At 36.7% G+C, this 17543-nt stretch overlaps 1 protein-coding gene across 1 annotated transcript in view; it reads left to right on the top strand.

Moving 5' to 3' along the window:
- Nucleotides 1–17543, top strand: part of COBL (cordon-bleu WH2 repeat protein) — a 155735-nt gene that overhangs the window by 101897 nt on the left and 36295 nt on the right. Inside the window, exons 9-10 of the mRNA XM_062511003.1 lie at nt 2523–2661; nt 5591–5761. Coding sequence (XP_062366987.1) covers nt 2523–2661; nt 5591–5761 — 310 coding nt within the window. The remainder of the gene's footprint in view (nt 1–2522; nt 2662–5590; nt 5762–17543) is intronic.

Genomic DNA, 17543 nt, shown 5'->3' with positions numbered 1-17543 from the left:
AGAGAACAAGGATCTAACCGGGATCTTTTCTTCATAGGAAAGCAGTTATGTGTCTGTGTGACATACCAAGCTAACATCCTTCACTCTTCTGGTACTCAGAGAAGGGTGATTAGTGATCTCTATAATTTTAAGTGGGAGTACACATTTCCTTACTTTCTTCCTTGATTATCATAATTTCCTAGCTTTATCTTTTAAATCACTGGTCCAACCATTTTTTGTCCTAAAATAAAATGGCCTTTATGTCTGAAAGGAGGAGTGAAGGTGGAAGCTGCAAAATGCCATTAAACAACTGCAAAAGTCAAGCTTGTACTTGTGAAGTGTTGGGAAAGTTCAGATGGTGCCTGTCTCCCAGATGATTTAAGTTTTCCATAGCTACTGAATTTTTCAGTCTTTGTAGGAATCAAAATCCCCACTTTGATAATTTTTTTTTTTCTGTAAGGTAGTATCCTGAAGAATCAAGATACAGTATTAATTGCCTACATGTTTTTAGTTACTTAAAATGCAGGGCAGAAGAATAGGAATTTTTTTTTTCAAAGTCTGTATTTGCCAGTTTCTTTGATAGAGAAGAATGCGGCATTAGGTGGCTGTCCTTGGCATAACTCCCCTTGAAACCAAAGTCTGATGAGTCCATTTCACTGAACAGAGTTTCCCATGTTCAGCTCAATATTAGGCATTCTGTTTCAACTTCAGTTAGTTGTGGTTAGTTCCTAACCATTATAGGCAGTTTCTTTGTTAGGTAAAGTGTCCCATCTTAATATGGAGCAACACTAGAACATTGGACAAAAGTTCTTCAGAGGAGGTCTAAAATTTCATTGGATCCATTTCAAGCATTTGGTGTGGTGCTCTTCTCTGGGTATCTGTCCAGTGTTTTCTAAATTCTGTGAAATTTGGTGACCAAAATTTAGGTCCACAAAATTGCTAGTTACTCCTAACATTATTGCCTATTTACTATGCCTTTGTCTAGATTGGCTTCACTGGCTTTAGTCATGCACTGTATCTGGTGGAAATTTAATATAAAATGCTGACATAATCCATGATAGTAGGAATTAGGACCAGGACACCTTTCTTTCCCACCCTTCTTTGGTGTGAAGCTGCAGCTTATCCTGGTTGCTGTGCTCTATGTCCAGTGTAGTTGCTACCAAGTTTCTCTCATGGAGGATGCAGGTTCACCAAGGGGTGGAGAGTGTGCAGTTGTCATGCAACATGGTAGTTTAAAGCATAATCCTCAAAGGTGGGCAAAAAAGGGTTATTTTAAAAAAATTTAAGACCCTCCTGAGTGCTTTTAAAAAAGGAAGTCTGAGTGGAGGAGACTCTTTTCATATCCTAATCCTTGTAAAATTCATTTATTCTCAGATTTTTTTTTTTTACTCAGTGTAAGAAAGGAAATCTGTAAATGAGTGCCTTTCCTCTGAACTCTAGTGGTAGATTTAAGCAGTGTGAAGCTACTATTTGTTTAATGAAATCTCCCACCACAATTGTATTTTAAGGTTCCATTAATCCTCTGGATTAAAGGAAATATTATCAATGTAATTGTTGTTACTTTTATTTTTATTAGTTAGGCCTTTTAAATAGTAGAAAACCACCCATGGTTCTGTATATTAGATACAGAAGTGTTGGGACAGACAGAGCAGTTAAATTAAAGAAGTGAAGACTTCTTTGGAGGAATACCAGCTGCATGTCATATGTGGGCAACCACCATTACTCTCTGCCTCAGCAAAGCAGCTAGTGTTGCCCATACCTTTCAAATATAAAAATTCCACAGATTTTCCTACATGGTTTTATTATTATTATTTTTCCGCAAAAAGGAAGTAGCGCTAGTTCCAACAAGCTACAGAAAACATTATGCAACCCAGTGAAAGCCAAGTCATTTGTAATAACATTTTTTGTATTTTTAAAAGCAGTATAAACAGTAATAAAGTGTTGGCATATCGATCAGCATGTTGCAATTATTGGAAGCCACGGTGTTACAGATCTTCAAAAGCGTGTTTGTGAAGTCCAGTAGGCATGAATAGAGTACAGTGTGGTCTCATATCACCATGCAAGCAAACAGTCAATTCCGATTCTCCTCTCTTAGACAACAATTTGAGAAGAAAATAAAAGTAATGAGAAATATTTTAGTCACTATACATGCCAATTGTAGCATATAGCCATAATTTAAGGTTTGAAGAAACCAATGGAAAAGTAAGATCATGTTATGGCTCAAGCTTAACAACACACATAGTGTCATACTCTGCTTTGCTGAGTATTGGGCTCTCTAGTTCACTTTTTCCAAAACCATCAAATGCCTACCAGACTGGTATTTCTGCTGTGACACTCATCTGCAGTTCTCATCTCTTTCCTTTTCTGAGTGCAATATTATTGTAATTGTTTAATCTCTGATTGTCACTATAAATGCTCGCTCATTATAAATATACTGTGCTGAGAAATTAGGTCATATGGTAAACACTTATTTTTTGGTTATTGAAAACTTACAATACCGACAAAATAAATCCATTACTGTGCCTGTTTTTCAACTTTGTTAGATATCACAAGGAGCATCCCTGAATGATTTAAGGAAAAAGAAGAGGCGTGCCCCTCTTCCACCAGCTGCGTCTGCTCCACCCACTCCTGCCATGCCAAACAGGACAGAAGACAGGGAAGACAAGAGGAAGAGCACAATGGGTGAGAGGCATTCTTTTGCTCCTGAATAACCCTATTCATGTGCTTTCACTGCTCACTGTTTGAAGTTGCCTTAATTCTGTTATGCTGTGAGTTTGGAAACTTTTGTAACTTGGGGAAAAAATACATTTCTCTGCAGAATGAAAGTCTGGAAATAAGTATTTGCAAAATTCCTCTTTTTGTTTTTTTTTAATGGCACCATTCAGAGTACCACAGGGAAGTAAAATGTAGATAACACTCATCAGATGATTTGAATATTTGGCAAAAACTTTATATACAAAAGCACTAGCCCTGGGCCTATTCTGTGCCTTGAAGGTCATGACTGGTTTGCTAGTAAATGGAAATACAGAAATAGTAAATGGAAATGCTAATAAATGGAGATAGGCCAGGCAATACTGAATGCATCTGAACCCATGAAGTTCTGCTAGAACCAAAGTACAACTTGGTTCAGCATTTTCTCATGTTTCTAAAGCCTGAAGACATTTGATTTTCATATAGTTCTCCAACAGTCTGACATCAACTGCCCATATAAAGGTTGGTGTGGTTTTTTTTTAATTTCATCCTCACTTTTATTTTAAATCAGTATCTGATGATTCTTTAGCTAAGCAATAGAAGAGCCGATGCTCTCAAAGGGATGCCATACATACCTGGACTCCACAAAAGAAACTGTAGCTTCAGCTGCATGTGGCACCACATTTACACAGGAAAGCTGAAAAACATTCTCCCACACCTCTGTTATCTGCCTGGTAGCTTGTTCAGATTGGTGAGAGCTTTGCCTGAGTGAGAACACCAGGATTATGCTTCTAGCGAGCAAAGTGATTTTATAATGGATCAAGTTATGAGATAATGACCCCGCATATTGGAACTCATTTTTCAGTACATTAAGAGAATCATTCTTCAAGTGCCATAATGCACTCATTGCACTTCAGTTCATGCCTTTGACCTCATGTTTCATAAAATGCTGAAGACATACAGATATGACATTCTGTCATACATAATTGCTTACATTACAAATGCCTCACGGTTTAGAAAGAAACCTCTTGGCTTTGTTCCAACATTTATTTTCAGTAAATGCTTCACATTTAATGCCTCAGCATTTATGTAGCAGCAGGACTCCATTATCATGTGACACATTTGACTCCATTGACATCTCTTATTTAAACTCTCTAAGGGCAGTGTTATTGCTGGGCTGTATAACACAGGAATTTTCAGCAAATTGGGTTACTTTTAATCACTACAGATGTCACATTCCACCGCTTCTCACTCTTTGCCCTACTACTGGTCACTTTTTGATGACATATGTTGCTTTAACTTTTTATAAGTGGTTTGGGGCCTTTTTTTGTTGTTTGTTGGGTTGTTTTTTTTGAATATTGGTTCTCAAATGTTACAGATGAGTTGTAGCAGATCAGAGCTACTTCTAGTCTGTTCAGAACTGTGTACATAAGTGCTTGCTGTCCAGACTCTGCTCGTGTAGGATTCTGTAGTATCATTTGCTTTAAATGGAGCCTTATTATTTTACACTGACAAAGAACTCATCCCACAGTAGCCCTGTCTTCAGTGCTTTTTGTTTTCTGCTATTTTCTTGAATGAATGTGTTCATTAACAGAAAAAATGTTACAGCCGGAGAGGGTTGGTAAAACAGCCTCTCTTCGGGGCCCTTACAAGAAAACAATGAGAAAGCACAGATGGCTCTGAAAGCATGAGAGAAAAGCTGTGAAAAAAGCAAGACTCTAGTGAGGGGAAAAAACATGCTGCAAGAAATAGTTAGCCACATGATGGAAAAAGTATTAAAGATACCTGTGTAGCTCTCAAGTTAGCCATGTGAATCAAAGCAAAAGATCTTATCAAAAATATCCTCAAACTGGCAAATTCTCTGTAGTATTCAAGACTGAATAATTTATTGTGACACCAAAGTATTGTGCCAAATTTCCTCAAAGCAGTAAAAAAGGCCTTGCATGTTTGCCAGCATTAAATTGTGTATCTGGAAGATACTTCTCTGGAAGTTTGTGAGTCCTAAGTAAAAAATCTTAATGGTTTAATATTTTTTCTTCCTCTTTGGTGCTGCTTACCTTCTCAGCAGCCCCAAAGCACAAGCCAGAGAGTGTAGCAATGGATCAGACCAAACATCTTTCTCTGCCAGCATCCATCTTCAGCAATGACCAGAGCACATGATTGAGGCAGGGTATGAAAGCAGAATGTACAGATAGTCATGGTTCCTCAGTGCATTTTCAACTTCTAAGCACTTTCCAAATAACAGTAGCTCAAGTTCTCTATGTTACAAACTGGCAGCAGCTTTTTAACATTGAAAGTAGTTCACAGAGTACAGTGCAAAGACACGTATTTGTTAAGGTATTGCACACAGTGTTGAAATAATCCCCAGACAAAGTTATGGGCATTTCCTTTGATAGATTCAAACACTACTTTGCAAAAAAACCAGCTAAATCTTGTGCTTCTCTACAGTATCAAAATAATATAAACTGACACAAAAAGATGAACAGAAAAACCTGTAACATACCTACTTCAAAACAGCAACCTAAGGCACCTTCCTCTTTCTCTCAGGAAGAGTCAGGAAAAGAGTTACGTAAAGTATGAGAGGTCGACAAATTCAGGAGTTCGACACTTCAGAAGTTTGTTTTTGGTTTTTTTTTTTAATTTTGCTGAACTGTTTTTCTCCTTATGCCTGCCAAAACCAGTGATTTTAACTGTTGGTTGTAATGTAGGTGTATGTGTTGGGCTCAATTCTGGTCCCACTGCTGTTGGCTTAAGACCCACCTTTTCCTTCTCCCTTAATTATTTGGATGTAAATAAGAGCAGAGTTAGATCCAGAGTGACTTTGGATGTGGGTAAGGGAAAATCAATGTGTTTTTTAAAAATAACAATAGAGCCATCATTATCTTGCAATGAAGTAACAAATCAATTGATCCTCCTGTAGGTGATGGACGGCAGGTGCCACAAAAGCCTCCTAGGGGCACCACTCGTGGTCCCCCCCAGTTAGTGATCCCCCCACCCCCACCTTACCCTCCTCCTGGCAGTGACATTGTGGATCCAACAGTGTGTTACAGAGAAGCAGATGTTACAGCACCAACAGAGCTGGTACCTAAACGTATGTTTGAAAATATATGTATTTGCATTTCCATTCTTTCAATGGTTACTCTCAGGAGTACCTTTTCCAGACTTTCCTCTCTGCTCTTTAGACACCAGTTTCTGTTTTTCCCTCTTTCTCCCACCTGTTGTCTTTCAAAATGTCCAATGCAGTGTAACTAATTAATATAAAGTAATCAAAACACTTGGTTGGAGAGAGTTTTGCACATGATACCTGGTCATTGTACAGAAGCATTTTAAAATAACAATCAAGCTTTGTTGCTTTGTTGAACTGAAAAAAAAACAAAAAAAAAACAAAGCACCTGTTGTCTTGTATTAATTCCCCAGGTTTGTTTTTCTGTACTAACAATTTTTTTGTCACCCCAGAGATAAGTTCCTTCAAGAGTCAATAGGTCTATCAGTCTAGGCTAAAAACTACAGTGTCTTCATTCAGAAAATTAAAACATTTACCGGAGCTGTATATTATTAAAGGCCTTCCTGTCCTAATGGGTATATCTTTCTTGGCATCTCTGGGTAATCCTTTATGCGCTCGTCATCTTGGGGCATAGCAGATATCAGACAAAGAGCTGCAATATTTTTCACAGCCTCATGTACTTGTGAAAAGCATGTTTTCATGCTGCTTTCTTGTGCTTATCCATTGACTGTCTTTAAATCTTTGTATACAATCCAAGTCTTTGATCATGTATTATGTTCCCTGTGGGCTTGCCCTGCACACCCATGTGGAGCCTGTAAAAGCAGCAAAGCTCTGCACATTATGACATCTCATGGATGCACTTCCTTTGAAGACTAGGAGGGTGTCTCCTTACCATGGGATAGAGAAATGTCTCCATTTGCTTCTAATTTGACAGAAGGTCCCTTTCCAGGACCTTAAGTTTACCGAAAGTGCTCTGCAGGTTGCAGTTGCTCTGATAGGTTAATGTGGGTGTGCTTGGTGTTGATAACGAGCTAAATGGAAAGCACTATTTTCCAAATCTGTGCTGAGGAAATACAAATTGGTAAGTTTTATTGGAGCTAATGATGGAAATTAAGGAGATCATACTAACAGAAAATCTGAATCTTATTGAGAATTAACCCCAAGACCTCTTTACCAGCTTATGCACAGAAATCATATCATACTTAAAATCTTCTTTTGTTCTAGATACCATCAGCTTGCCTACAATGTTTTCTTTATTAAAAATCCATTGTGGCCTTCTTTGCATTAATATTTCTGCTTCATTTGAGTTTCTATCACTGTTATTTTGCAATGCTTTCCTGATCTACCTTGCTGATCAAATACCCTTTAATCAATGCAGCCCTGATGTAATCAGTGAGATCATTTGCTCTTAAACAAACAGAGTATCTCAGCCAAAAGGATTTGATTAAGCTTGTGCATAGAAACATTACATGAGTTTTTATTGTCCTCAATTTACAGAGAGCAAGAGCTTAGTGAGTAGTTATTTTAGACTTAAAGCATCAGTGCTGGAGAGGGACAAGTTTTAGCTCTGTAATTATGCTTTGTCCTACCTAGATAAGTGTGTAGATTTACACAAGAGAAGCCTGTATAGGTGTACCCATGAGAGACAGCAGCACATAAGACAGATGCTAATTACATTGCCTAATGCCATTCTGAAAGGTGCTTAGATACTGTAGTGATTGAGCTGTGTAAGAATGTTTTGCAACAATGTGTTTTATTGCCTGAGAATGCCTCAAGCAGTGCAAATAAGATTTGGGCGGTAGATTTAAAGCGCAACAAAATTTTCAGTCCTTCTAACTCTAACCTCAGTAAATGTGTTTTCTCATAGAATAAGGTGGGGAGGAGGATAAACTGCTGATGCCAGCTGTTGATAAAAGACATATTTTTTCTGAAATCACTCTCAAAACATCTTTCTCTGATAATGAGTGTGGTCTTCCTTTGCTGGGTGGATGACTATCAACAGTAGTATGTGTTCCACAAGAAAAAATTCCCATTTAGAAGTTAAAATTTTGTGATCATGTGGAGTTTAAATTCTCACTCCTTATGATCTGCCACCATCTGTGAAGGTCTTTCCTTCCTTCCTTCCTTCCTTCCTTCCTTCCTTCCTTCCTTCCTTCCTTCCTTCCTTCCTTCCTTCCTTCCTTCCTTCCTTCCTTCCATCCTTCCTTCCCAGAAAACACACAAGTTGTCTTTGTGCTCTGGGAGACACAGGTCAAGAGATTTTCATTTCATAGACAGTGGTGGCAATCACTGTTCACTGAGTTTTCCAAATTTATGTGGAGTGTAAGTAATTCATTAGTATGGCCTTTAGTAAGATACTTGAGCTTTTCTGTATCAAAAGGTAAGAATCTCTTCCACAAACAAGGGTACAAAAGTTCCTCGCAGTTTTTGCTCTAAAAACTTTTTATTCTAATTACACAACCTTTTCTCTAACATTTGGTCTGGTAGAACCTTAGCTGCATGTTGTGTGTACTTTAAATTGGTGTGTTTATGGGATCCTTTCTCCTTTCTTATCTTACTAATAAGATTGTTCACGGTCTGATTCTAAGATTGACTGTACTTTGGGAATGCAGAGATGGAGATTGTTGCATGGTGTTTGGTTATGTCACTTTGCTTGTGAAGTTCCAAATGGTTGAGTTGATGGCAAGCTCTGCACTACTTACCTGAGGTAAAGAATGCACCTGGTGAAAGACTGCTGCACCTAGACAAGCAACTGAAACATGCTGCCTTGAAATGTCAGCCAGCTCATTAGAGTAAATTCAGTATTCCTGTGAAACTCCACATTAGTCCTTTATTTGGCTACTTATGATCCATCATTAAGATATGCGTTAAGAAATTAAAAGCTCTATGGGAAAGAATATACCATTCACCTTCCTGCAGAGTGAGATCCTGAAGTTAAGTTGTTCACTCTGGCACTGGATAAAGTTCTAGTGAACTCAGGGCTCACACTGGGTAAGGGCTTGACATCTGATTGATTTGTAAATTTCAGAAAGTGCTCTGTCTTTGAAGAAATTAAATCATTATGTGAACCTGTCCTTGTTTTTAACTATCCATCAAAATAGTCAAACATCAGTTAATTAGAAGGTTTTTAAGGAGTGAAGGAGTGGGTGCACTATTTTATTTTCTCTAGATGACAGGTGTACTACTTGTTGATGAATAAAACCAGGTTAATTCTAAGGTACTGCAAGAACAGAAAATAACCTTATTCCTTTATCTAATTTTTAATTTTTTCATTATATCACTGATATATAAACAGGGAATACAAGCCAATTGACAAAAGCAATGACAGTTTCACAAAGAGTTCAGTTGTGTTTCTTCTGTCACCTTAGATATATATCCAGTCTTTCACAGGGCTAGATTCTAAGACTTGGGTTTTGTTAGCTTGAAGCAAAAATGGGTAGAAATACACAGGAAACTTCACTCTCTTACACGTGGCTCTAAATCAGCTCGGAACTGAGGGCTGCTGTGCAGGGAGTTTTGCTGGCTTGTCATGGTACACTGCTGCATAAAGGCATGTGTGAAGTGACCCAGCCTTTTCTTTCTCAGAGGTGGTCTTTAAAGGAAGAACGCCTGCAGGTGAGGCTTAAGAGGCTTTTATTGCCATCACTACTCTTACTTGTTCAGGTCATCTGAGGCTAAAGAATGAAGTTGAATCTCCAATATCATCTATCTTGCTCCTTCTGGAGAATTAAAATTCAGGCCAAGTAAAGCAGAATTCATAGACATACTGTGTATCAGTAAGTATTGTGCTGTTAGGACTGAGTTAGCTGATACATGAGCCCAGGGAGTTAGTCTCAGAGCATCTGTGAAATTCCAGATTTTAAGACATGAGCCCATGCACCAACACCTCCTTTGGGCATCTAATTCTTTAATGTTACTGAGCATGCTAGCCATTCTGCTGACTGACCTACACAGTACTTATAATTTTATCCTTTTACTCTTTTCCCCCAACAGTTTACTGTTGTGCATCATTCCCTTCATACTCCAAGCGTGTGTGACAGACCTTGCCTCTTCCTATGACCTTCATACTTCTGAACCTCATGTTGCCTCTGCTGCCCTGATTCTTCTGTTGGCTTCCTTCCTCCCCTGCTGGATCCAAAAAAAAAAAAAAAACAAACCAAAAAAAACCAAAACCTTTTTTGACTGAGATTTTGGCTTTTCTTATAAAACTTGCACAGTCTCTTTAATTACTATTGATTATTTTTGGCTGTGGTTCATACTCATTTGTGAGATGTATGCTCCAGAAAAGAATGGTGTGTTATATAAATCTATATATCAGCCTCAGAAAGATTATCTGTCATTCTTTTCCAAAAGACTTTCTTTATTTTGAGCCATGGTTTGATTTGATTTGGTGTTGAGTGTGTTCTTGGGACAGGGTGCCTTACTTCCATATTGTTTAAAGCTTTAATGAAAAGTTTCTAAAAACTTTTTTTTGTTTTCTTTCTGTTACTCTAGGTATAAAATTTTATATTCTCTATTTGTTCTATTTTTCTTTTATTGCATCTATTTTGTTCCTTTGGAACAAAACTAGAACTGGGCACAGCCTAGTTAAATTGAAGTGCAAGATTCTTTCTGTATCTTGGCTATCAATCAAGTTGTCAGGAAAAAAAAAAAAGAAACAGGAAGATCTGTTGCATCTATAAGGGGCTTAAGAGGAACACCAAGAACCAATACCAAATGCACTGATTCATATTCTTTACTTCTGCTTTCATCCTGATGCTTAATATAAGTAATTTTATCTTGATGCTGGAGACATGCTTTGGAAATCAAGGTGTGTGTTCTATTTCTGTAACAAAAGATTCAAACACTATTTGCTCAAGATACATCTCGTTCCACAAGTCTCCTTTTTGCACTTGTACTAGGAATAGTCAGTGAGTTCTAATTAAGTATCATATATAGGTTTGTACTTAGCAAAAACTTCTTTGTGCTAAAGGAAGTTCTTCATGAGAACGGCTCATAAGACATGTATGTTTAATAATCCTGAACTACAAACATAGGCTTTATGAGTTGTAATGGAATGGTGCACACACCCAGAACTATTCTGACCTCACATGTACTGTGCTTTAAGACATTCATGTTATTTAAATGAGTGACTTGCAATATATAACTCTAATTTAAATGATGAAAAATTATTGTTTTACCCTCAAGCAGATAATCATGTTAATCTTGACTCCTTTCCAGGTAAGCAAAATGGAGAATAAGAAAGCAAAGCATTCCTACAGATAATATGAAATATTACTAAAATGGGGTTTGACAGTTTTTAATACAAATATGACATGTAGTTAGTGAGTTTTAAGTGATTCTTCAGAAAGTATACTTAGTACCCTAAGGGTATTCTAATAAAAGTGGAGTGGATTTGAACTCTCTGAGCTGCCAGGTTCTTTGTAATACCTTCTTAAGACAAGACAATGGTTTAATTGTAAGTCTTCTCTCAAAAAAATAAAAAAGTAGGTGTTCACAATGTGAAGATTAAGAACCTAATTTACCCATTCTCATTACTCTATTTGAAGTCTATTTGTAACTCCACAGAGTTACATGGCCCATGGAGTTCAAACTAGTGTAAAAATAATGAAGTGGTGAAACAAAGTGTTTTATATTGAGTGCAAAGTACTGTGTATTGTCAAAGCAGTTCTTTCCGTTGACACCATTTACATTGAAAGGTGGCACAAGTTTTCAATAAAATCATATTTTTAATGAAAACATCTCCTTGCTTTGAAATGATACAGCTATGACCCCTCTCCACATAGCTGGCATGTTTCCTATGAATAGCAGTCTCTTTTCAGGTAGCCTCCTCAAGATCTTAAAGGCTGTAGGTAAAATCTCAAAAAGTTCATTATTTACACTTAATTTACCTTTAATTAAAAAGCAAAAATTACCTTTAAATATGTTCAGGGGAATTAACAGTTTTTGTGAAATTCCTAAATTAAATATTTTAAATACCAGTTTAAGCTAGCTAACTCTGCCTTTCAGGACTTTAAAAGGATCATTGCTTATATTCACTCATATTTGTTTAATATGATTTCAAAAGTTACAGATACATACATACTATTAAAGAGATCTTAAAAAAATATATAGAAGAAAAAATTCTGTGTTTTTACAAGAAATCATCCTAGTTACAAGAAATTATACTATGACATCAGCATAGTTTGAAACTCCCCCAGTACTGTATACAGTGTAAAAAAAACCTTTCAGTGACACTCATGAAATCTAAATCTGTTGAGTGGAATTGCACAGATACTCTGTCTCAGAGCTGTTAACTCATAAGGCATGATTTCAGGACCAGGAACTCACTGAAAGTTTGGTTCATGAGCTCCAGCTCAGCCCTGAGGTACTGCTGGGGAATTCCTGTTTGTTCCAAGCTTCTGCTCAGGATTTGTAAGAGCTCCTCAGCTTGGCTTCTGAAAGAGAATGAGTTTTTCTGTGGTTTTCAGTAACAGGAAGGAGTATCAGTTTAGGTCTCCTTGATGGAGTCTCATATCAGCAGTGATATGAAAGGACATTGGCTTGGTTTTACTCCTTTCATTTTAAGCTTGGAGATATTGGAAGTGTAGTGACAATGACATGGAGAAGTTAATTACAAATTGACCACTACGATAAATTTTTCACTCAAATGCTAATACCAGAGTTAGTAAGAAACACATTTAATGTACTCGGGATTTATCTGCACTACCAAAAAGCCTTGTACAAATGCTGGCCTTCATGTTAAGATATCTGGGGTGAAAATCAAATGAGCAAACAAAAAAGAGGAAAATATCATTGAGCCCTTTACAGAGAACAAATAAATACCTAGATAACTTACAAATCAAACCAAATTTCATTCTTACGACTCCAGTGTCAGTGGCTTTCAGTGTTCTTAGAGAATAAGGACAGATGTATAATTTATTATTAAACCTATTCTGATGAATGTTCACAACCCGTAAGAAATCCAGTGAATTAGAAACAGATTAAGCTTCGTGATGCACAAGTTTACTGAAATCCCTTTGGATGTTGGCCACCAGAGGGAGCCAGTGTTGTCCCAGATTCACAGTAGGAGAGCGAGAAAAAGTAACACTAAAAGTGAATTTCAACCTGGAAGATCCCACACTTACACAAAGTTCTTCAGGTTTTAGTCTTTGGAGTAGACTTGGGGTTTTGTTTTATTTGGTTTTGTTTTGTTTGGTTTGGTTTGGTTGTTTCCAAATAAAAAAATAATTTTGTTTCTAGATTTTCTTTATTTAAATCAGTTTCATCACAAATAAGAAAATGAAGATAAAATTATATTTTCAGGTTATGCCACTGTTATGGCTTTTCCAGATGCAAGCTCAAATTTTTGCTCTAGGCTTTCTCAAAGTATGGTGGAATATTGGGTTGGCTATTATATTACATAGATATTAACTTGTATCTGTAGCAGCTGTGTCCAAAGCATGGTAATTAGTTCATATGGTTGGTATATGTGCTTAAAATATGTGTAAGTGCATAGGAGTAGGTCAGGTTTAGTGCCAGCATAGAAAAACTGTGTTCTGCTAGGTAGATCTTATCAGCTTGAGTCTTGGAATTTTAAAATCATGACCAGATCAGTTTAGTATCCATCTTCTTTCGCGGACAAATTACTTCATGACCAGCAATTCAGTCACTTAGAGACTAAAATCTCTGATTTTCAAAACATCCTTAAATATCTTTTCTACATGTAATAATTTTGGGTTTTTCCTTACGGTTGGAATCTTTGAGGATCAAAATGGATGTCATCTTTCTCACAGGGCAGATGGCTTTATTTTTTTCCTTTTCTAGTGACAAGAATGTAGAATAATATTAAACTTTGAACTCATTTTTATCTTCAGAAAATGTGCTGCTGGTCTAGCACTGAAAATTATTATGGGCAGGTAAAATATGGAGAAAAATATTCTAAACATATGAATGGAAAAAGGAAATATTTCTCTTCTTGTTGTTTTTCAACTGGAATTATTTAAAGCTGTCTGTGGTATCTAGAGTGCTCCAGTAAGTGCCAAGGGAGAATGACTGATAGAGAAATCATCTAGTTTGAATTGTATGATGAGTTGCAAAGACTTATGATGGATTTGTTTATTAAACATACGGCCATCCAATCTATCATGCCCATCATCTGTCCCTTTATTCTGCTTTTTTAAAGTAAACTCTGTGGTCATGATTCTGATACCCTCATCATTTATGTTTACAGCCAGTTTAAGCCTTTGTTATTGTTCTGTCCCAGTATAAAAGTGCTTCTTTTGAGAGCTGGGCTGTGTGTGCTTAAGTATAACAGCAGTTCTTTCTTCTGAGCTTGGCTTCCACTAGTATGAGTCTCAATATATATTTAGTACATGCAGTAGGCACCATTTAACGTTCCATACAAAAATACATGTTATTTCAGAAGACAGAATGGAATTTATTCCATCCCTCGAAAATTACAGCCATGTTGTTTTTCGATGTCATTGTAAAACTATGGACTCCCCCCCTCAAGGATGGTGGAACAAAATTTCTGTTTCTGTTTACACTTCTTATTCATAAGCTTCTGCTATAGCAGCTCTGTGGCTAGAGATGTCCACTGTTAAAATTCATAAGAAGTTGACAAAATAAAAAGTGACATAATTAATTCTTTGTTCATCCAGAAGACCTTACAGGTAATAAATGCTGATTTTTGCTGAGGTAGATAAGGGGAAAGGTGATCTTGTATATTTCCCTGCAAGGCTCCCCTTCTTATTTATTGCATACTCTTGTGTAGTGCTGTGGCACTGTTTACTAGTGGTAAGTGACTGTTGAAAGCATTAAGTCCAAAGAAATAATGAATAACTCTAGAAGCTGGCAACATATTGAATAGGTATCAACTACTGAGTCCCTTGAATGTACCTCGAACATGAAAGATTTTTTTTTTTTTTTCTGTTCACTTCTAATAAAATAGTAAATTTGGGTCACCAGATCTGCTTCATGTTCTCATGCATTGAGAAAATTCTAAGGAAGGAGACTGAATCCTGGGTAAAAACACTGGTTGGAAAGTGGGGTAACTTCATTTTCTCTTGCATTCCCCTACACTATGGTACCTGCCTGTGTTGGAAGTAAAAGTTGTGGTTTTGCAGACTTTGAGCCAGCAGTCAGTCTGACTGTAAGGGAGCACAATCAAGTTGAATAATTGAAGAAAATATTTTCTGTTTACATAAGTATGGGACTGGAACCCCAGTGAATCAAATAGTCTTTCTAGACACATTTCCTGCTATTTAGATTTTTAACTGGCTACTTAACTATTTCATGTTGTGTGGAATAAACCAGAGCTTCTCTTTTCCCATCCTGACTAAGTGTGAAGACATTTCTCATCTCCTCTTAATTCCCTTGCAGACCAGCTTTGCAATCCAAGTGGTTTGTGGATAAACTGTGAATGTTTCTTCCCAGTGAAACCAAATTCCCTGTTGTCCTCTTCCTTTGTCAAAAGAAGAGCAGTTTTAACTCCGGGAGCTGTACTTTTAGTAACTGAGTGGTATCTTAGACATACTCTGCTGCCCTTGAATGGTGAAATGTGAGGAAGTCGTCACAGCCATACACATAGAACAACTTATTCTTTATCAGTAACAAGTGGGTCTAAACATCTGCATTCAACCAAATATGTGCATGTGCTGCAAGTGTGTGTTTGAGCACTTTCATCCTGGGTGTGAATTGAAGTTATGCCAGGTTTACACATAAGGTATAGGGCAAATCAAACTGGAAGGTTGGTGCATTAAATGGCATTTGTAGCGCAAGATCCTACTGATTCAAACGCAGGCAAGGCTCATGGAGCTGCTGTAAACAAACTGTTGAAAATTTTTCTCTGTTCCAGGTAGGTGATGATTCTAATACCAAAGTGGTTTTCCATCCCTAGAGATGCTCATATTCAGCTTTTTCTATTAGCACTTCTAAGTCAGTAAACTCTGACTAAAATGCCTGCCTACTTTCTTCTAAGAACTTGAGAATTCTGGCCATACACATTCACTTCTGGGTTTTCGGGCATGAGGGAGCAAAAGACTGAGAGCAGAGACAGCTTCTCTTTTTTTCTTCTCCTTTTGTAGATTCCATAATTGGTCCCTGGCATGGATAAAGTAATTACTTTCTAACCTACTACCATAAGCAAAGGAGAACAAAAACTAAAACAAAAGAGGATGGAGGAAGGAATAAGAAAAGAGGACTATGACAGACAAATACAATTTTTTCTTTTAAGAATATAGTGATTAAAAGGTGAAAATAGCATTGCTAAATATATGGTGCCCTCCCATAAACCGTGAAAGACTGGTAGGGGATAATCTGCTTACTTGTTAGAGCAAACAAAACAGCTAATTTTTCCACTTCAAGTATCTAATAAAAATTATTATTATTTTCTGATTTTTAAAGCATGTAGGTAAGCATTTTTATTTTCTCTTCCATGTATTTTTTTCCTCAATTTTTTTCACTTGACAAGAAGGTAAAAACTAAAAGGAAAATATTTTTACAGTTTGTAAAATATAAAATTTAATGAGGAAATAGTTTCAACATTTTTTTCTAAACTATGTTGAAACATGCAAGAGATGTATTTTTAAGGTGTGTCTATGGATGAAACAGTCAAGATTTGAATGCATATACTTATTAAAACATAAGAATTATGATAAATTATGTAAGAATTATAAAGACTGTAAGAAAAAATAATTATTTGCTTTAAGTTCAAGATAAGAGCTTTGTTTGCTTAACTTTCACTCATAAGAGATGGAGCATTTTGGAAGACAAACAAACTCTTACAGAGTTGTTCTCCAGAAGGCCTCACAGTGGACTACCAAGGACTGTAGAAGGGCCACCCTATATAACTTCTTAGTGTTGTTGGAAGCAGATGACACTTTGGGGTCTACTGTGTGAATGCACTGGTATTTTGATTTTGTTCTGATCCCTTTTTGGGTACTACCACTCTCAGGTGTATTAAATCAATGCTTAGGACTGACACATTTTTTTTTTAACAAGTAAAATTTATGCCACCGTTCTCCCCAAAAATATGAAGTGTCTTTTTTTTTCCTAAAAGAGGTTCTATTCCAATTAAATACAAATTATATGAATATTTTTATTGATTACAATTTAAATCTATATTTTTTTTTCACTTCTAAAACCCTTCTCTGCTTGCCTTCAAAGAATTAGAACAATATGCTGATTAACTGACTAGTCAGTTAAAGAAACTTAGAGGTTTAAGTGTCCAAGTTTTCCAAATGAAAACATTTAGGTGAAAAAAAAAAAAAAGTATGCATATACTGTAATTTGCTTGTTTGCTCCACTCCCTTGTGGACATGCCCAGTTTCCTCTGTACCTGGCAGCTTTCCTGTTCAGTATTCATCATGCTAATCAATGGGGTTCAGATGTTCTTGAAATAAAACCACTTGTCTTCAGTCTGCTCTTACAAAGGACACAGACTGTACTAGAAAGTCTTTTCTTCACTTTCAGAGTACATTAAATACATGCCACTGTTCATAATACGAGGCTTTGGCAATGTATCGATTGCTTTCTTTTACACAAAAAATCCTTGCACAGGGAAAATCCTTGTGGTTTTTTCCACAGACTTAAATTAGTGCCTGTGAGAAAATTAACAGGCTGAAGGCAATTGAGACAGAGGTCTTTAAATTTTCATGCTGTAATGGGAAGAGTAATAACAAACCACCAGTGTGATTCTGTGCTGGTTTGATAGGGGCCACTCTAAGGTGAGTGGAGAGTTTTACAGCACCATGCTGAAATTATGAGCAATCAGGAGAATTAAGGTAATGTTTGAGCATTATTGTACAAAGTGTACTGTACAAAGTGCAACAGTGGCCAGTCACACCTGCTAAAAATTTTTCCAAACACACTTTTTGGGTAATAGTTT

The sequence above is a fragment of the Cinclus cinclus genome, chromosome 1 (genome assembly GCF_963662255.1).
Source record: "Cinclus cinclus chromosome 1, bCinCin1.1, whole genome shotgun sequence".
NCBI classification, from domain to species: Eukaryota; Metazoa; Chordata; class Aves; order Passeriformes; family Cinclidae; genus Cinclus; species Cinclus cinclus.
Note: the sequence above shows the minus strand (reverse complement) of the source record. Positions and strands in the feature narration are given on the sequence as shown.